The sequence below is a fragment of the Antennarius striatus genome, chromosome 7 (genome assembly GCF_040054535.1).
Source record: "Antennarius striatus isolate MH-2024 chromosome 7, ASM4005453v1, whole genome shotgun sequence".
NCBI lineage: Eukaryota > Metazoa > Chordata > Actinopteri > Lophiiformes > Antennariidae > Antennarius > Antennarius striatus.
In genome coordinates this window covers 10839780-10859702 of record NC_090782.1, presented here as the reverse complement: position 1 = coordinate 10859702, position 19923 = coordinate 10839780, and the positions used below count along the sequence as shown (strand labels likewise).

Sequence of the window (19923 nt, the reverse complement as noted above, 5' to 3'; positions counted from 1 at the left end):
CTAAGCATTGTGTGGTCTCGTTTCCCCACAGATTCGAGAGTCCGTCATCAACAGATTTATACTTGCTGAACATCATCACATTCTGTCTGACTTGGTGATAGAAGAGGAGATTCCAAGCATTGGGTAAACTCACCTCAGTTCCTTCTGACTGAATATTCTATTTCACTTTTAACTGTAAACTTTCACAAACATTCTTTCATGTTACTGTCAAATACTTCAGCCACAAAATAGAAGCTACACTCAATTATAAAGAGTGATCCTTCTCATGTTGTGGTTTATCACTTATGCATTGGGCTAAGCTTAGTGTTCTTTAGCTGTTTATTTATTGCTTTATTTTTTGTCAAAATCAGTTAAAAAAATCACCAGTAGTGTCTGCACTTCCTGCCATGTCATTAAAGAAACGTTGGATGACTTGGATTCATTTGCATTGTGGGGTCAAGAGCCAAATCAGAGAAAGTGACAGAGCCTATATAAATCACAGGCTGGTGTAAGTCTCTTTTTGTCGGCTTGTTGCTGCTTTAGACTGTTTGATCTTGAAGTCAACAAGGAATTTCCCCTGTCTGAGTAATACTCCCCTCTGGGACTGTTGAATACAGTATTTTAGCGCCAGTTTTACAACATGTGGACGTGATAACAGATGATCAGTAATTAATTTAAGTTTTCAATGGCAAATTTGAGCACAATCATGTCAATGCCACTCATGTTTTAGGTGTTTTCGAATTATTATTGATAGTCAGTGTTGTAATCCTTTCTGTTCAATTTTTCACAGTGGTGCAGGTCCAGGGTATGTGCTTAGAGTTTCTTTCTCTGTGTCCATGTTCTTTCATTTTGTTTGAACCCTGAGTATCAGTACAGTACTGTAGTTACAATAGTCTTTGTGTAGTATTCTGTCCTTTCAGGATTTTGCAGTCATTTCTCATATTACATATTACATATATTTTCAAAACTTAAGATGAGGCTTTTTACTGTAAACCTACAAGAATTAGAAAAAAAAAGTAAAACTTCCTTTCAGCTTGTCATGTTAGGTTATGCCCCAGCAGATGACACCCCATAGGGCTGCAGATGCTGGAAATATAATCATTATAACAACACACATTTACCATACTAAAGCAGTGTGATGAAGCCATGAAAAGGCAAATACCTGAGGGGACTGAGTACAGTACTGTTGGTGATAATAATCCTACCCCATACTTTGAATGAAAAATGTTTTTAATCTATGAATAAATAAGTTGTTTTCGATATTTCAAGTATAAATGAGGAGTGAATGAAAAATGGAACCATTGTTAGTGCTTTGAGTGTCCAGAAAAGCATGAAATAAATCTAGTTCATTATTACTATTAGAATATTAATTTCAGGTAGAATCACATTTGGTGAGTACATACCTTCGCCAAGGCTGTAAAACATTTTCTGGACCCACTCCTTGATCCAGAGCTGCCTCCAAATGGAATTACTGTCTTTTCCATTTAAAGGTTCATATCTAAATTTAATATAATTCAAATCCATTAAAAGTTATTTGATATATTTTACTGACTAATAGCAAAAAAACAGCGCAGAAAATATCACGTCTTTGATTGAAGTAATGAACAAGTTGCATTTCCTGTATGTTGTTTATTAAATGATAATGGATATTTGTTGTTACAATCAGGATTCTGGGAATAAACATTTTTAAGATAGCAGAACCCAAGCGAATGCTGAAACCTCAGAAGAAGGAAAGAAAGAAGGTGACTGCTCAGAATCTCTCTGATGGAGACATTAAAATAGTGATAAACATCATGCGGGCCTATAACATCCCCACCCGCAGACCCCAGAGCAAGTGAGTGTCAAATGCACATTGTCACATTCAGTCTTCATTTAGAATGCATTTAACTGTCACAGTACATACATTTTTTTTACTTTGTGTTATTGGGATTTTATTACAGTAAATCAGGACAGGCGTCTCATACTGCCATCCAGGACAGGGACTGGCTCATCAATCAGGTATACCAGCCTTAACTGTACTTTATACACTTCCTGTGAATATCCATCAACTTGGTACTCATATATCTGAGTGTTTTTTAATGATGTGACTTAGGTACAAGTGAGGCCCTTTGTGGAGGTTTCCTTCCAGCGTACCATGTTTCAAACAAGTACAGCTGATGGACCAAACCCCATGTGGAACGAGGAGTTACACCTACCATTCAGGTGACAACTGGATATTCATAATTTCATGACACAGATTTTCTTTGTACACATTTCTATCTACCTGAGAAAGCTTTTATCAGAGGTATTCAATGAGATTGAAAATAGTGCCCGGCCAAGACAGAGGAAGGGGAAACACACTTTAAAATCCTGGAAAAAAATATTAATATAATTCAAACACTCTCCACCATATTTTAGAATTGTTATGTTCTGTATTGAGTTTTATGGACACTGGGTGCTGCTTTTGGCCAATCTCAAGTCAAAGTACACCTGCCTACATACACACAATCTATTATAGACACCATACACAGTATAGTAATCACTTAAACATTGTTCTTATTATTATTCTCTTTTTGCTTCTTCTTTTTTTTCTCTTTGTAGTGCTCCAAATGGTGACTACAGCACTGCTAGCTTGCAGTCAGTCAGAGATGAAGTGTTCATTAACTTATTTGATGAAGTAGTTCATGAAACTGGAGTGGTGAGTAAAACACCTTCCATGCTGTGTCACCTTATTAGCAGGTATAGCATCTGAAGGCCTTACTTGACTTCTTCATTGCATCATAATGGAACAACTTTTGCTCCTTAGAATGACAAAGACAAAGGGAAATCAATTCACACCCAGCTGGAGAAGCATTGGTTGGGCTCTGTCAAGATTCCTTTCAGCACCATTTACGCTCAGTCCAAGGCGAGTTATTGTCATTATGTGTTTATAGTCTGATTAGCATACTGACTTCCTTAAACGCTGCCATGTTTTTTTTCTGTGGAGCAGATTGATGGCACGTTCAAGGTGAATACACCAGCAGTGTTGCTTGGTTACAGTAAAGATAGGAGCCACGGCGCTAGTGGTGGCTATGATACTTTCCGGAGTCTGAGCGAGGGAACATTTCTCACACTATACATCACCATCGAGCCCCACTTGGTGCCTGGAGACTCCATTCGAGAAAAGGTATTCTATCAGATGTGTTCAATTTGAGTCATTTATAAAAATAATGTATGTTGCAATGGTGAACTAAACAAAGGAACATTTCATCTTACACAGTAAAGCCTACCCAGTTCACAAGTCATTGTTTACCAGCTACGGACGTGGAACCTATGTCTAAAAATACAAACCTGATTAATTATTTCCTCGAGTGTTACGCATTTCAGACCTTCCTCAGTTGTGATGCAGTCTACTGCTTCAGAAATGTGAAAAAAATACCTTGGATTGTAATTGTCAGAAGCAGCTGAGACATGAGTAAATACTTTTCAAATTGCAGTCCTAATTATAAGGGTGAGCTGTTATATTTAGACAGTGAGATTTGACTTTTCAGATTACATTCCTTGATTATAAAACTGAGTTTATGTCGTCCTGACATTCATGTTGCACGCTGTGTTAAATTGCGAATGGAATTATGCAATTTTTTCTGCACCAATGCCATTCTTAAATTGCTGGTATCACAGAGTCCTTGATTAAAAACTGGTTCTGCCGAGTCTCGATCAGGGGAACTTTTGCGTGTTAGGCAATAATGATGACCACTACACTACAGAAACAACTGGCAACTTGTATCTTGCTGAGCTTCAGATTGTTCTTGATTATCAGAACTGCCGCAGAAAAGATTTGTTTCTGCCTGGTTTCAAACCAGGGACCTTTTTTGTATTAGGCAAATGTGATGACCACTACACTACAGAAACACCTGGCAACTTCTATCTTGCTGAGCTGCAGATTGTTCTTGATTATCGATGTCTGTGTAGGTTCTCAGTCATCCAGGTCATGGTTATCCAAAACCTGTTGAGTCAATCCACTGGACGTTAAGAAAGTTCTTGAAGAAGTTTCGTCTCTCATCCAAGAGATTTCTTCAGTTCTTGATTATCGGAAATGAAGCAGAAAAGACTTGTTTCTGTTTGGTTTCGAACAAGGGAACTTTCCCGTTTTAGGGAAACGTGATGACCACTACACTACGAAAAACAACTAGTAACTTGCTCAACTGCAGATGGTTCTTGATTATAGGATTAGAGGCAGAAATACTTGTTTCTGCCTGGTTTTGAACAAGGGACCTTTTGCGTGTTAGGCAAACGTGATGACCACTACACTACAGAAACCATGAAGATGTCCCTCAACACACATGCTGAAATTAATATAACGTCTGAGTCACCTGCAAAGGTCTCATACTCATTCCATCACGTTCAGTCCTTCATGGACATGTTGAGTCAGATATTTTTAACTGGATGCAGCGGCAGTGGTTGTATTTGAGATCTACGTAGCAAGAAATTGCGCAAGTTGAAGGACTATACAGTTTGAGTGTGTTACAAACAGCTGTCTTGCACAAATTCATCCATTTGTTGAGATGGACCAATACTAGTTCCAGGACTCTTGCTTTGTCCAAAGGAAAACAACAGTAAGAAAGATCTAAAAACACTTTTACAGCTCAACCTTATTTTAAAGAGATTCATGAGACAGAAGACACGAAGGAAGGGACTGTAAGTTATTAGGAAACAGGAGAAGCAACCAACAAAGAACATTGAGGTACTGTCAGAATTGAATGTCCATTTACTTTGTGGAAGGTTGTATTTTGTGCACAGGTTTTGGTTTTGAACCAGGGACCTTTTGCTTGTTAGGCAAATGTGATGACCACTACACTACAGAATCAACAGGCAACTTCTATCTTGCCGAGCCCCAGATTGTTCTTGATTATCGGAAATGAGGCAGAAAAGACTTGTTTCTGCCTGGTTTTGAACCAGGGACCTTTTGTGTGTTAGGCAAACCTGATGACCACTACACTACAGAAACAAGTGGCAACTTGTATCTTCCTGAGCTTCAGATTGTCCTTGATTATCGGAAATGAGGCAGAAAAGACTTGTTTCTGTCTGGTTTCAAACCAGGGACCTTTTGCTTGTCAGGCAGATGTGATGACTGCTACACTACAGAAACAACTAGTAACTTGCATCTTGCTGAACTGCAGATGGTTCTTGATTATAGGATTAGAGGCAGAATAGACTTATTTCTGCCTGGTTTCAAACCAGGGATCTTTTGCGTGTTAGGCAAACTTCATCACCATTACACTATAGAAACAACTGGCAATATCCATGTTGGTGAATTGCAGATGGTTTTTGATTGTAGGATTAGAGGCAGAAAAGTCTTGTTTCTGCCTGGTTTCGAACCAGGGACCTTTTGCGTGTTAGGCAAACGTGATGACCACTACACTACAGAAACAACTGGCAACTTGTATCTTGCTGAGCCTCAGATGTTCTCGATTATGGGAAATGAGGCAGAAAAGACTTGTTTCTGACTGGTTCCAAAACAGGGTCCTTTTGTGTGTTAGGCAAACGTGATGACCACTACACTACAGAAACAACTGGCAATATCCATGTTGGTGAACTGCAGATGGTTCTTGATTATAGGATTAGAGGCAGAAAAGACTTGTTTCTGCCTGGTTTTGAACCAGGGACCTTTTGCGTGTTAGGCAAACGTGATGACCACTACACTACAGAAACAACTGGCAACTTGTATCTTGCTGAGCCTCAGATTGTTCTCGATTATGGGAAATGAGGCAGAAAAGACTTGTTTCTGCCTGGTGTCGAACCAGGGACCTTTTGAGTGTTAGGCAAACTTGACGACCACTACACTACAGAAACACCTGGCAACGTCTATCTTGCTGAGCTTCAGATTGTCCTTGATTATCGGAAATGAGGCAGAAAAGACTTGTTTCTGCCTGGTTTTGAACCAGGGACCTTTTGCGTGTTAGGCAAACGTGATGACCACTACACTACAGAAACAATTGGCAACTTGTATCTTGCTGAGCTTCAGATTGTCCTTGATTATCGAAAATGAGGCAGAAAAGACTTGTTTCTGTCTGGTTTCAAACCAGGGACCTTTTGCTTGTCAGGCAGATGTGATGACTGCTACACTACAGAAACAACTAGTAACTTGCATCTTGCTGAACTGCAGATGGTTCTTGATTATAGGATTAGACGCAGAAAAGACTTATTTCTGCCTGGTTTCAAACCAGGGATCTTTTGCGTGTTAGGCAAACTTCATCACCATTACACTATAGAAACAACTGGCAATATCCATGTTGGTGAATTGCAGATGGTTTTTGATTGTAGGATTAGAGGCAGAAAAGACTTGTTTCCGCCTGGTTTTGAACCAGGGACCTTTTGCGTGTTTGGCAAACGTGATGACCACTACACTACAGAAACAACAGGCAACTTGTATCTTGCTGAGCCTCAGATTGTTCTCGATTATGGGAAATGAGGCAGAAAAGACTTGTTTCTGCCTGGTTTCAAACCAGGGACCTTTTGTGTGTTACGCAAACTTGATGACCACTACACTACAGAAACAACTGTCAATATCCCTGTTGGTGAACTCCAGATGTTTCTTGATAATAGGATTAGAGGCAGAAATACTTGTTTCTGCCTGGTTTTGAACCAGGGACCTTTTGCGTGTTAGGCAAACGTGATGACCACTACACTACAGAAACAACTGGCAACTTGTATCTTGCTGAGCCTCAGATTGTTCTTGATTATGGGAAATGAGGCAGAAAAGACTTGTTTCTGCCTGGTGTCGAACCAGGGACCTTTCGCGTCTGAGGCGAATGTGATATCCGCTACATTACAGAAACCATGAAGAAGTCCCTCAACACACATGTTGAAATTAATATATAGTCTGAGTCACCTGCAAAGGTCTCACACTCATTCCAACACGTCCAGTCCTTCATGGACATGTTGAGTCAGATATTTTTAACTGGATGCAGCGACACTGGTTGTGTTTGAGATCTACGTAGCAAAAAATTGCGCAAGTTGAAGGACTATACAGTTTGAGTGTGTTACAAACAGCTGTCTTGCACAAATTCATCCATTTGTTGAGATGGGCCAATACTAGTTCCAGGACTCTTGCTTCGTCCAAAGAAAAACAACAGTAAGAAAGATCTAAAAACACTTTTACGCCTCAACCTTATTTTAAAGAGATTACAGCTCAACTTTATTTTAAAGAGATTCATGAGACAGAAAACACAAAGGAAGGGACTGTAAGTTATGACGAAACTGGAGAAGCAAGCGTACTGTCTGAATGGAATGTCCATTTACTTTGTGGAAGGTTGTATTTTGTACACAGGTTTTGAACCAGGGACCTTTTCCTTGTAAGGCAAATGTGATGACCACTACACTACAGAAACAAATGGCACTTTGTATCTTGCCGAGCCCCAGATTGTTCTCGATTATAGGATTAGAGGCACAAAAGACTTATTTCTGCCTGGTTTCAAACCAGGGACCTTTTGCGTGTTAGGCAAACTTCATCACCATTACACTACAGAAACAACTGGCAATATCCATGTTGGTGAATTGCAGATGGTTTTTGATTGTAGGATTAGAGGCAGAAAAGACTTGCTTCTGCCTGGTTTCGAACCAGGGACCTTTTGCTTGTTAGGCAAACGTAATGACCACTACACTACAGAAACAAGTGGCAACTTCTGTCTTGCTGAGCTTCAGATTGTCCTTGATTATCGGAAATGAGGCAGAAAAGACTTGTTTCTGTCTGTTTTCAAACCCGGGACCTTTTGCTTGTCAGGCAGATGTAATGACCTCTACACTACAGAAACAACTAGTAACTTGCATCTTGCTGAACTGCAGATGGTTCTTGATTATAGGATTAGAGGCAGACAAGACTTATTTCTGCGTGGTTTCAAACCAGGGATCTTTTGCATGTTAGGCAAACTACATCACCATTACACTACAGAAACAACTGGCAATATCCATGTTGGTGAATTGCAGATGGTTTTTGATTGTAGGATTAGAGGCAGAAAAGACTTGTTTCTGCCTGTTGTCGAACCAGGGACCTTTTGAGTGTTAGGCAAACTTGATGACCACTACACTACAGAAACAAGAGGCAACTTCTGTCTTGCTGAGCTTCAGATTGTCCTTGATTATCGGAAATGAGGCAGAAAAGACTTGTTTCTGTCTGTTTTCAAACCCGGGACCTTTTGCTTGTCAGGCAGATGTAATGACCTCTACACTACAGAAACAACTAGTAACTTGCATCTTGCTGAACTGCAGATGGTTCTTGATTATAGGATTAGACGCAGAAAAGACTTATTTCTGCCTGGTTTCAAACCAGGGATCTTTTGCGTGTTAGGCAAACTTCATCACCATTACACTATAGAAACAACTGGCAATATCCATGTTGGTGAATTGCAGATGGTTTTTGATTGTAGGATTAGAGGCAGAAAAGACTTGTTTCCGCCTGGTTTTGAACCAGGGACCTTTTGCGTGTTTGGCAAACGTGATGACCACTACACTACAGAAACAACAGGCAACTTGTATCTTGCTGAGCCTCAGATTGTTCTCGATTATGGGAAATGAGGCAGAAAAGACTTGTTTCTGCCTGGTTTCAAACCAGGGACCTTTTGTGTGTTACGCAAACTTGATGACCACTACACTACAGAAACAACTGTCAATATCCCTGTTGGTGAACTCCAGATGTTTCTTGATAATAGGATTAGAGGCAGAAATACTTGTTTCTGCCTGGTTTTGATCCAGGGACCTTTTGCGTGTTAGGCAAACGTGATGACCACTACACTACAGAAACAACTGGCAACTTGTATCTTGCTGAGCCTCAGATTGTTCTTGATTATGGGAAATGAGGCAGAAAAGACTTGTTTCTGCCTGGTGTCGAACCAGGGACCTTTCGCGTCTGAGGCGAATGTGATATCCGCTACATTACAGAAACCATGAAGAAGTCCCTCAACACACATGTTGAAATTAATATATAGTCTGAGTCACCTGCAAAGGTCTCACACTCATTCCAACACGTCCAGTCCTTCATGGACATGTTGAGTCAGATATTTTTAACTGGATGCAGCGACACTGGTTGTGTTTGAGATCTACGTAGCAAAAAATTGCGCAAGTTGAAGGACTATACAGTTTGAGTGTGTTACAAACAGCTGTCTTGCACAAATTCATCCATTTGTTGAGATGGGCCAATACTAGTTCCAGGACTCTTGCTTCGTCCAAAGAAAAACAACAGTAAGAAAGATCTAAAAACACTTTTACGCCTCAACCTTATTTTAAAGAGATTACAGCTCAACTTTATTTTAAAGAGATTCATGAGACAGAAAACACAAAGGAAGGGACTGTAAGTTATGACGAAACTGGAGAAGCAAGCGTACTGTCTGAATGGAATGTCCATTTACTTTGTGGAAGGTTGTATTTTGTACACAGGTTTTGAACCAGGGACCTTTTCCTTGTAAGGCAAATGTGATGACCACTACACTACAGAAACAAATGGCACTTTGTATCTTGCCGAGCCCCAGATTGTTCTCGATTATAGGATTAGAGGCACAAAAGACTTATTTCTGCCTGGTTTCAAACCAGGGACCTTTTGCGTGTTAGGCAAACTTCATCACCATTACACTACAGAAACAACTGGCAATATCCATGTTGGTGAATTGCAGATGGTTTTTGATTGTAGGATTAGAGGCAGAAAAGACTTGCTTCTGCCTGGTTTCGAACCAGGGACCTTTTGCGTGTTAGGCAAACGTAATGACCACTACACTACAGAAACAAGTGGCAACTTCTGTCTTGCTGAGCTTCAGATTGTCCTTGATTATCGGAAATGAGGCAGAAAAGACTTGTTTCTGTCTGTTTTCAAACCCGGGACCTTTTGCTTGTCAGGCAGATGTAATGACCTCTACACTACAGAAACAACTAGTAACTTGCATCTTGCTGAACTGCAGATGGTTCTTGATTATAGGATTAGAGGCAGAAAAGACTTATTTCTGCGTGGTTTCAAACCAGGGATCTTTTGCATGTTAGGCAAACTTCATCACCATTACACTACAGAAACAACTGGCAATATCCATGTTGGTGAATTGCAGATGGTTTTTGATTGTAGGATTAGAGGCAGAAAAGACTTGTTTCTGCCTGTTGTCGAACCAGGGACCTTTTGAGTGTTAGGCAAACTTGATGACCACTACACTACAGAAACAAGAGGCAACTTCTGTCTTGCTGAGCTTCAGATTGTCCTTGATTATCGGAAATGAGGCAGAAAAGACTTGTTTCTGTCTGTTTTCAAACCCGGGACCTTTTGCTTGTCAGGCAGATGTAATGACCTCTACACTACAGAAACAACTAGTAACTTGCATCTTGCTGAACTGCAGATGGTTCTTGATTATAGGATTAGACGCAGAAAAGACTTATTTCTGCCTGGTTTCAAACCAGGGATCTTTTGCGTGTTAGGCAAACTTCATCACCATTACACTATAGAAACAACTGGCAATATCCATGTTGGTGAATTGCAGATGGTTTTTGATTGTAGGATTAGAGGCAGAAAAGACTTGTTTCCGCCTGGTTTTGAACCAGGGACCTTTTGCGTGTTTGGCAAACGTGATGACCACTACACTACAGAAACAACAGGCAACTTGTATCTTGCTGAGCCTCAGATTGTTCTCGATTATGGGAAATGAGGCAGAAAAGACTTGTTTCTGCCTGGTTTCAAACCAGGGACCTTTTGTGTGTTATGCAAACTTGATGACCACTACACTACAGAAACAACTGTCAATATCCCTGTTGGTGAACTCCAGATGGTTCTTGATAATAGGATTAGAGGCAGAAATACTTGTTTCTGCCTGGTTTTGAACCAGGGACCTTTTGCGTGTTAGGCAAACGTGATGACCACTTCACTACAGAAACAACTGGCAACTTGTATCTTGCTGAGCCTCAGATTGTTCTCGATTATGGGAAATGAGGCAGAAAAGACTTGTTTCTGCCTGGTTTCAAACCAGGGACCTTTTGTGTGTTACGCAAACTTGATGACCACTACACTACAGAAACAACTGTCAATATCCCTGTTGGTGAACTCCAGATGTTTCTTGATAATAGGATTAGAGGCAGAAATACTTGTTTCTGCCTGGTTTTGAACCAGGGACCTTTTGCGTGTTAGGCAAACGTGATGACCACTACACTACAGAAACAACTGGCAACTTGTATCTTGCTGAGCCTCAGATTGTTCTTGATTATGGGAAATGAGGCAGAAAAGACTTGTTTCTGCCTGGTGTCGAACCAGGGACCTTTCGCGTCTGAGGCGAATGTGATATCCGCTACATTACAGAAACCATGAAGAAGTCCCTCAACACACATGTTGAAATTAATATATAGTCTGAGTCACCTGCAAAGGTCTCACACTCATTCCAACACGTCCAGTCCTTCATGGACATGTTGAGTCAGATATTTTTAACTGGATGCAGCGACACTGGTTGTGTTTGAGATCTACGTAGCAAAAAATTGCGCAAGTTGAAGGACTATACAGTTTGAGTGTGTTACAAACAGCTGTCTTGCACAAATTCATCCATTTGTTGAGATGGGCCAATACTAGTTCCAGGACTCTTGCTTCGTCCAAAGAAAAACAACAGTAAGAAAGATCTAAAAACACTTTTACGCCTCAACCTTATTTTAAAGAGATTACAGCTCAACTTTATTTTAAAGAGATTCATGAGACAGAAAACACAAAGGAAGGGACTGTAAGTTATGACGAAACTGGAGAAGCAAGCGTACTGTCTGAATGGAATGTCCATTTACTTTGTGGAAGGTTGTATTTTGTACACAGGTTTTGAACCAGGGACCTTTTCCTTGTAAGGCAAATGTGATGACCACTACACTACAGAAACAAATGGCACTTTGTATCTTGCCGAGCCCCAGATTGTTCTCGATTATAGGATTAGAGGCACAAAAGACTTATTTCTGCCTGGTTTCAAACCAGGGACCTTTTGCGTGTTAGGCAAACTTCATCACCATTACACTACAGAAACAACTGGCAATATCCATGTTGGTGAATTGCAGATGGTTTTTGATTGTAGGATTAGAGGCAGAAAAGACTTGCTTCTGCCTGGTTTCGAACCAGGGACCTTTTGCGTGTTAGGCAAACGTAATGACCACTACACTACAGAAACAAGTGGCAACTTCTGTCTTGCTGAGCTTCAGATTGTCCTTGATTATCGGAAATGAGGCAGAAAAGACTTGTTTCTGTCTGTTTTCAAACCCGGGACCTTTTGCTTGTCAGGCAGATGTAATGACCTCTACACTACAGAAACAACTAGTAACTTGCATCTTGCTGAACTGCAGATGGTTCTTGATTATAGGATTAGAGGCAGAAAAGACTTATTTCTGCGTGGTTTCAAACCAGGGATCTTTTGCATGTTAGGCAAACTTCATCACCATTACACTACAGAAACAACTGGCAATATCCATGTTGGTGAATTGCAGATGGTTTTTGATTGTAGGATTAGAGGCAGAAAAGACTTGTTTCTGCCTGTTGTCGAACCAGGGACCTTTTGAGTGTTAGGCAAACTTGATGACCACTACACTACAGAAACAAGAGGCAACTTCTGTCTTGCTGAGCTTCAGATTGTCCTTGATTATCGGAAATGAGGCAGAAAAGACTTGTTTCTGTCTGTTTTCAAACCCGGGACCTTTTGCTTGTCAGGCAGATGTAATGACCTCTACACTACAGAAACAACTAGTAACTTGCATCTTGCTGAACTGCAGATGGTTCTTGATTATAGGATTAGACGCAGAAAAGACTTATTTCTGCCTGGTTTCAAACCAGGGATCTTTTGCGTGTTAGGCAAACTTCATCACCATTACACTATAGAAACAACTGGCAATATCCATGTTGGTGAATTGCAGATGGTTTTTGATTGTAGGATTAGAGGCAGAAAAGACTTGTTTCCGCCTGGTTTTGAACCAGGGACCTTTTGCGTGTTTGGCAAACGTGATGACCACTACACTACAGAAACAACAGGCAACTTGTATCTTGCTGAGCCTCAGATTGTTCTCGATTATGGGAAATGAGGCAGAAAAGACTTGTTTCTGCCTGGTTTCAAACCAGGGACCTTTTGTGTGTTATGCAAACCTGATGACCACTACACTACAGAAACAACTGTCAATATCCCTGTTGGTGAACTCCAGATGGTTCTTGATAATAGGATTAGAGGCAGAAATACTTGTTTCTGCCTGGTTTTGAACCAGGGACCTTTTGCGTGTTAGGCAAACGTGATGACCACTTCACTACAGAAACAACTGGCAACTTGTATCTTGCTGAGCCTCAGATTGTTCTCGATTATGGGAAATGAGGCAGAAAAGACTTGTTTCTGCCTGGTTTCAAACCAGGGACCTTTTGTGTGTTACGCAAACTTGATGACCACTACACTACAGAAACAACTGTCAATATCCCTGTTGGTGAACTCCAGATGTTTCTTGATAATAGGATTAGAGGCAGAAATACTTGTTTCTGCCTGGTTTTGAACCAGGGACCTTTTGCGTGTTAGGCAAACGTGATGACCACTACACTACAGAAACAACTGGCAACTTGTATCTTGCTGAGCCTCAGATTGTTCTTGATTATGGGAAATGAGGCAGAAAAGACTTGTTTCTGCCTGGTGTCGAACCAGGGACCTTTCGCGTCTGAGGCGAATGTGATATCCGCTACATTACAGAAACCATGAAGAAGTCCCTCAACACACATGTTGAAATTAATATATAGTCTGAGTCACCTGCAAAGGTCTCACACTCATTCCAACACGTCCAGTCCTTCATGGACATGTTGAGTCAGATATTTTTAACTGGATGCAGCGACACTGGTTGTGTTTGAGATCTACGTAGCAAAAAATTGCGCAAGTTGAAGGACTATACAGTTTGAGTGTGTTACAAACAGCTGTCTTGCACAAATTCATCCATTTGTTGAGATGGGCCAATACTAGTTCCAGGACTCTTGCTTCGTCCAAAGAAAAACAACAGTAAGAAAGATCTAAAAACACTTTTACGCCTCAACCTTATTTTAAAGAGATTACAGCTCAACTTTATTTTAAAGAGATTCATGAGACAGAAAACACAAAGGAAGGGACTGTAAGTTATGACGAAACTGGAGAAGCAAGCGTACTGTCTGAATGGAATGTCCATTTACTTTGTGGAAGGTTGTATTTTGTACACAGGTTTTGAACCAGGGACCTTTTCCTTGTAAGGCAAATGTGATGACCACTACACTACAGAAACAAATGGCACTTTGTATCTTGCCGAGCCCCAGATTGTTCTCGATTATAGGATTAGAGGCACAAAAGACTTATTTCTGCCTGGTTTCAAACCAGGGACCTTTTGCGTGTTAGGCAAACTTCATCACCATTACACTACAGAAACAACTGGCAATATCCATGTTGGTGAATTGCAGATGGTTTTTGATTGTAGGATTAGAGGCAGAAAAGACTTGCTTCTGCCTGGTTTCGAACCAGGGACCTTTTGCGTGTTAGGCAAACGTAATGACCACTACACTACAGAAACAAGTGGCAACTTCTGTCTTGCTGAGCTTCAGATTGTCCTTGATTATCGGAAATGAGGCAGAAAAGACTTGTTTCTGTCTGTTTTCAAACCCGGGACCTTTTGCTTGTCAGGCAGATGTAATGACCTCTACACTACAGAAACAACTAGTAACTTGCATCTTGCTGAACTGCAGATGGTTCTTGATTATAGGATTAGAGGCAGAAAAGACTTATTTCTGCGTGGTTTCAAACCAGGGATCTTTTGCATGTTAGGCAAACTTCATCACCATTACACTACAGAAACAACTGGCAATATCCATGTTGGTGAATTGCAGATGGTTTTTGATTGTAGGATTAGAGGCAGAAAAGACTTGTTTCTGCCTGTTGTCGAACCAGGGACCTTTTGAGTGTTAGGCAAACTTGATGACCACTACACTACAGAAACAAGAGGCAACTTCTGTCTTGCTGAGCTTCAGATTGTCCTTGATTATCGGAAATGAGGCAGAAAAGACTTGTTTCTGTCTGTTTTCAAACCCGGGACCTTTTGCTTGTCAGGCAGATGTAATGACCTCTACACTACAGAAACAACTAGTAACTTGCATCTTGCTGAACTGCAGATGGTTCTTGATTATAGGATTAGACGCAGAAAAGACTTATTTCTGCCTGGTTTCAAACCAGGGATCTTTTGCATGTTAGGCAAACTTCATCACCATTACACTATAGAAACAACTGGCAATATCCATGTTGGTGAATTGCAGATGGTTTTTGATTGTAGGATTAGAGGCAGAAAAGACTTGTTTCTGCCTGTTGTCGAACCAGGGACCTTTTGAGTGTTAGGCAAACTTGATGACCACTACACTACAGAAACACCTGGCAACGTCTATCTTGCTGAGCTTCAGATTGTCCTTGATTATCGGAAATGAGGCAGAAAAGACTTGTTTCTGCCTGGTTTTGAACCAGGGACCTTTTGCGTGTTAGGCAAACGTGATGACCACTACACTACAGAAACAATTGGCAACTTGTATCTTGCTGAGCTTCAGATTGTCCTTGATTATCGAAAATGAGGCAGAAAAGACTTGTTTCTGTCTGGTTTCAAACCAGGGACCTTTTGCTTGTCAGGCAGATGTGATGACTGCTACACTACAGAAACAACTAGTAACTTGCATCTTGCTGAACTGCAGATGGTTCTTGATTATAGGATTAGACGCAGAAAAGACTTATTTCTGCCTGGTTTCAAACCAGGGATCTTTTGCGTGTTAGGCAAACTTCATCACCATTACACTATAGAAACAACTGGCAATATCCATGTTGGTGAATTGCAGATGGTTTTTGATTGTAGGATTAGAGGCAGAAAAGACTTGTTTCCGCCTGGTTTTGAACCAGGGACCTTTTGCGTGTTTGGCAAACGTGATGACCACTACACTACAGAAACAACAGGCAACTTGTATCTTGCTGAGCCTCAGATTGTTCTCGATTATGGGAAATGAGGCAGAAAAGACTTGTTTCTGCCTGGTTTCAAACCAGGGACCTTTTGTGTGTTATGCAAACTTGATGACCACTACACTACAGAAACAACTGTCAATATCCCTGTTGGTGAACTCCAGATGGTTCTTGATAATAGGATTAGAGGCAAATACTTGTTTCTGCCTGGTTTTGAACCAGGGACCTTTTGCGTGTTAGGCAAACGTGATGACCACTTCACTACAGAAACAACTGGCAACTTGTATCTTGCTGAGCCTCAGATTGTTCTCGATTATGGGAAATGAGGCAGAAAAGACTTGTTTCTGCCTGGTTTCAAACCAGGGACCTTTTGTGTGTTACGCAAACTTGATGACCACTACACTACAGAAACAACTGTCAATATCCCTGTTGGTGAACTCCAGATGTTTCTTGATAATAGGATTAGAGGCAGAAATACTTGTTTCTGCCTGGTTTTGAACCAGGGACCTTTTGCGTGTTAGGCAAACGTGATGACCACTACACTACAGAAACAACTGGCAACTTGTATCTTGCTGAGCCTCAGATTGTTCTTGATTATGGGAAATGAGGCAGAAAAGACTTGTTTCTGCCTGGTGTCGAACCAGGGACCTTTCGCGTCTGAGGCGAATGTGATATCCGCTACATTACAGAAACCATGAAGAAGTCCCTCAACACACATGTTGAAATTAATATATAGTCTGAGTCACCTGCAAAGGTCTCACACTCATTCCAACACGTCCAGTCCTTCATGGACATGTTGAGTCAGATATTTTTAACTGGATGCAGCGACACTGGTTGTGTTTGAGATCTACGTAGCAAAAAATTGCGCAAGTTGAAGGACTATACAGTTTGAGTGTGTTACAAACAGCTGTCTTGCACAAATTCATCCATTTGTTGAGATGGGCCAATACTAGTTCCAGGACTCTTGCTTCGTCCAAAGAAAAACAACAGTAAGAAAGATCTAAAAACACTTTTACGCCTCAACCTTATTTTAAAGAGATTACAGCTCAACTTTATTTTAAAGAGATTCATGAGACAGAAAACACAAAGGAAGGGACTGTAAGTTATGACGAAACTGGAGAAGCAAGCGTACTGTCTGAATGGAATGTCCATTTACTTTGTGGAAGGTTGTATTTTGTACACAGGTTTTGAACCAGGGACCTTTTCCTTGTAAGGCAAATGTGATGACCACTACACTACAGAAACAAATGGCACTTTGTATCTTGCCGAGCCCCAGATTGTTCTCGATTATAGGATTAGAGGCACAAAAGACTTATTTCTGCCTGGTTTCAAACCAGGGACCTTTTGCGTGTTAGGCAAACTTCATCACCATTACACTACAGAAACAACTGGCAATATCCATGTTGGTGAATTGCAGATGGTTTTTGATTGTAGGATTAGAGGCAGAAAAGACTTGCTTCTGCCTGGTTTCGAACCAGGGACCTTTTGCGTGTTAGGCAAACGTAATGACCACTACACTACAGAAACAAGTGGCAACTTCTGTCTTGCTGAGCTTCAGATTGTCCTTGATTATCGGAAATGAGGCAGAAAAGACTTGTTTCTGTCTGTTTTCAAACCCGGGACCTTTTGCTTGTCAGGCAGATGTAATGACCTCTACACTACAGAAACAACTAGTAACTTGCATCTTGCTGAACTGCAGATGGTTCTTGATTATAGGATTAGAGGCAGAAAAGACTTATTTCTGCGTGGTTTCAAACCAGGGATCTTTTGCATGTTAGGCAAACTTCATCACCATTACACTACAGAAACAACTGGCAATATCCATGTTGGTGAATTGCAGATGGTTTTTGATTGTAGGATTAGAGGCAGAAAAGACTTGTTTCTGCCTGTTGTCGAACCAGGGACCTTTTGAGTGTTAGGCAAACTTGATGACCACTACACTACAGAAACAAGAGGCAACTTCTGTCTTGCTGAGCTTCAGATTGTCCTTGATTATCGGAAATGAGGCAGAAAAGACTTGTTTCTGTCTGTTTTCAAACCCGGGACCTTTTGCTTGTCAGGCAGATGTAATGACCTCTACACTACAGAAACAACTAGTAACTTGCATCTTGCTGAACTGCAGATGGTTCTTGATTATAGGATTAGACGCAGAAAAGACTTATTTCTGCCTGGTTTCAAACCAGGGATCTTTTGCGTGTTAGGCAAACTTCATCACCATTACACTATAGAAACAACTGGCAATATCCATGTTGGTGAATTGCAGATGGTTTTTGATTGTAGGATTAGAGGCAGAAAAGACTTGTTTCCGCCTGGTTTTGAACCAGGGACCTTTTGCGTGTTTGGCAAACGTGATGACCACTACACTACAGAAACAACAGGCAACTTGTATCTTGCTGAGCCTCAGATTGTTCTCGATTATGGGAAATGAGGCAGAAAAGACTTGTTTCTGCCTGGTTTCAAACCAGGGACCTTTTGTGTGTTATGCAAACTTGATGACCACTACACTACAGAAACAACTGTCAATATCCCTGTTGGTGAACTCCAGATGGTTCTTGATAATAGGATTAGAGGCAGAAATACTTGTTTCTGCCTGGTTTTGAACCAGGGACCTTTTGCGTGTTAGGCAAACGTGATGACCACTTCACTACAGAAACAACTGGCAACTTGTATCTTGCTGAGCCTCAGATTGTTCTCGATTATGGGAAATGAGGCAGAAAAGACTTGTTTCTGCCTGGTTTCAAACCAGGGACCTTTTGTGTGTTACGCAAACTTGATGACCACTACACTACAGAAACAACTGTCAATATCCCTGTTGGTGAACTCCAGATGTTTCTTGATAATAGGATTAGAGGCAGAAATACTTGTTTCTGCCTGGTTTTGAACCAGGGACCTTTTGCGTGTTAGGCAAACGTGATGACCACTACACTACAGAAACAACTGGCAACTTGTATCTTGCTGAGCCTCAGATTGTTCTTGATTATGGGAAATGAGGCAGAAAAGACTTGTTTCTGCCTGGTGTCGAACCAGGGACCTTTCGCGTCTGAGGCGAATGTGATATCCGCTACATTACAGAAACCATGAAGAAGTCCCTCAACACACATGTTGAAATTAATATATAGTCTGAGTCACCTGCAAAGGTCTCACACTCATTCCAACACGTCCAGTCCTTCATGGACATGTTGAGTCAGATATTTTTAACTGGATGCAGCGACACTGGTTGTGTTTGAGATCTACGTAGCAAAAAATTGCGCAAGTTGAAGGACTATACAGTTTGAGTGTGTTACAAACAGCTGTCTTGCACAAATTCATCCATTTGTTGAGATGGGCCAATACTAGTTCCAGGACTCTTGCTTCGTCCAAAGAAAAACAACAGTAAGAAAGATCTAAAAACACTTTTACGCCTCAACCTTATTTTAAAGAGATTACAGCTCAACTTTATTTTAAAGAGATTCATGAGACAGAAAACACAAAGGAAGGGACTGTAAGTTATGACGAAACTGGAGAAGCAAGCGTACTGTCTGAATGGAATGTCCATTTACTTTGTGGAAGGTTGTATTTTGTACACAGGTTTTGAACCAGGGACCTTTTCCTTGTAAGGCAAATGTGATGACCACTACACTACAGAAACAAATGGCACTTTGTATCTTGCCGAGCCCCAGATTGTTCTCGATTATAGGATTAGAGGCACAAAAGACTTATTTCTGCCTGGTTTCAAACCAGGGACCTTTTGCGTGTTAGGCAAACTTCATCACCATTACACTACAGAAACAACTGGCAATATCCATGTTGGTGAATTGCAGATGGTTTTTGATTGTAGGATTAGAGGCAGAAAAGACTTGCTTCTGCCTGGTTTCGAACCAGGGACCTTTTGCGTGTTAGGCAAACGTAATGACCACTACACTACAGAAACAAGTGGCAACTTCTGTCTTGCTGAGCTTCAGATTGTCCTTGATTATCGGAAATGAGGCAGAAAAGACTTGTTTCTGTCTGTTTTCAAACCCGGGACCTTTTGCTTGTCAGGCAGATG

The 19923-nt window shown here is 40.9% G+C and overlaps 1 protein-coding gene and 11 non-coding genes across 13 annotated transcripts in view; 1 reads left to right on the top strand and 11 right to left on the bottom strand.

The window, feature by feature from the left end:
* cc2d2a (coiled-coil and C2 domain containing 2A) overlaps positions 1 to 19923 on the top strand; it is a 64216-nt gene that overhangs the window by 10271 nt on the left and 34022 nt on the right. The window contains exons 24-31 of one of the 2 annotated variants that reach the window (XM_068318444.1): positions 32 to 123; positions 770 to 784; positions 1646 to 1813; positions 1920 to 1977; positions 2072 to 2181; positions 2560 to 2656; positions 2765 to 2863; positions 2948 to 3124. In XM_068318444.1, coding sequence (XP_068174545.1) covers positions 32 to 123; positions 770 to 784; positions 1646 to 1813; positions 1920 to 1977; positions 2072 to 2181; positions 2560 to 2656; positions 2765 to 2863; positions 2948 to 3124 — 816 coding nt within the window. The remainder of the gene's footprint in view (positions 1 to 31; positions 124 to 769; positions 785 to 1645; positions 1814 to 1919; positions 1978 to 2071; positions 2182 to 2559; positions 2657 to 2764; positions 2864 to 2947; positions 3125 to 19923) is intronic. The other variant, XM_068318445.1, reaches the window with a different exon arrangement.
* On the bottom strand, positions 5296 to 5368 carry trnav-aac (transfer RNA valine (anticodon AAC)). Its single transcript has one exon. It is a non-coding gene; the product is annotated as a tRNA-Val (tRNA).
* On the bottom strand, positions 5577 to 5649 carry trnav-aac (transfer RNA valine (anticodon AAC)). The gene has a single exon. It is a non-coding gene; the product is annotated as a tRNA-Val (tRNA).
* On the bottom strand, positions 5859 to 5931 carry trnav-aac (transfer RNA valine (anticodon AAC)). The gene has a single exon. It is a non-coding gene; the product is annotated as a tRNA-Val (tRNA).
* trnav-aac (transfer RNA valine (anticodon AAC)) lies at positions 6563 to 6635 on the bottom strand. Its single transcript has one exon. It is a non-coding gene; the product is annotated as a tRNA-Val (tRNA).
* Positions 6704 to 6776, bottom strand: trnal-cag (transfer RNA leucine (anticodon CAG)). The gene has a single exon. It is a non-coding gene; the product is annotated as a tRNA-Leu (tRNA).
* On the bottom strand, positions 8665 to 8737 carry trnav-aac (transfer RNA valine (anticodon AAC)). The gene has a single exon. It is a non-coding gene; the product is annotated as a tRNA-Val (tRNA).
* Positions 11048 to 11120, bottom strand: trnav-aac (transfer RNA valine (anticodon AAC)). The gene has a single exon. It is a non-coding gene; the product is annotated as a tRNA-Val (tRNA).
* trnav-aac (transfer RNA valine (anticodon AAC)) lies at positions 13431 to 13503 on the bottom strand. The gene has a single exon. It is a non-coding gene; the product is annotated as a tRNA-Val (tRNA).
* trnav-aac (transfer RNA valine (anticodon AAC)) lies at positions 15393 to 15465 on the bottom strand. Its single transcript has one exon. It is a non-coding gene; the product is annotated as a tRNA-Val (tRNA).
* Positions 16376 to 16448, bottom strand: trnav-aac (transfer RNA valine (anticodon AAC)). Its single transcript has one exon. It is a non-coding gene; the product is annotated as a tRNA-Val (tRNA).
* On the bottom strand, positions 18759 to 18831 carry trnav-aac (transfer RNA valine (anticodon AAC)). The gene has a single exon. It is a non-coding gene; the product is annotated as a tRNA-Val (tRNA).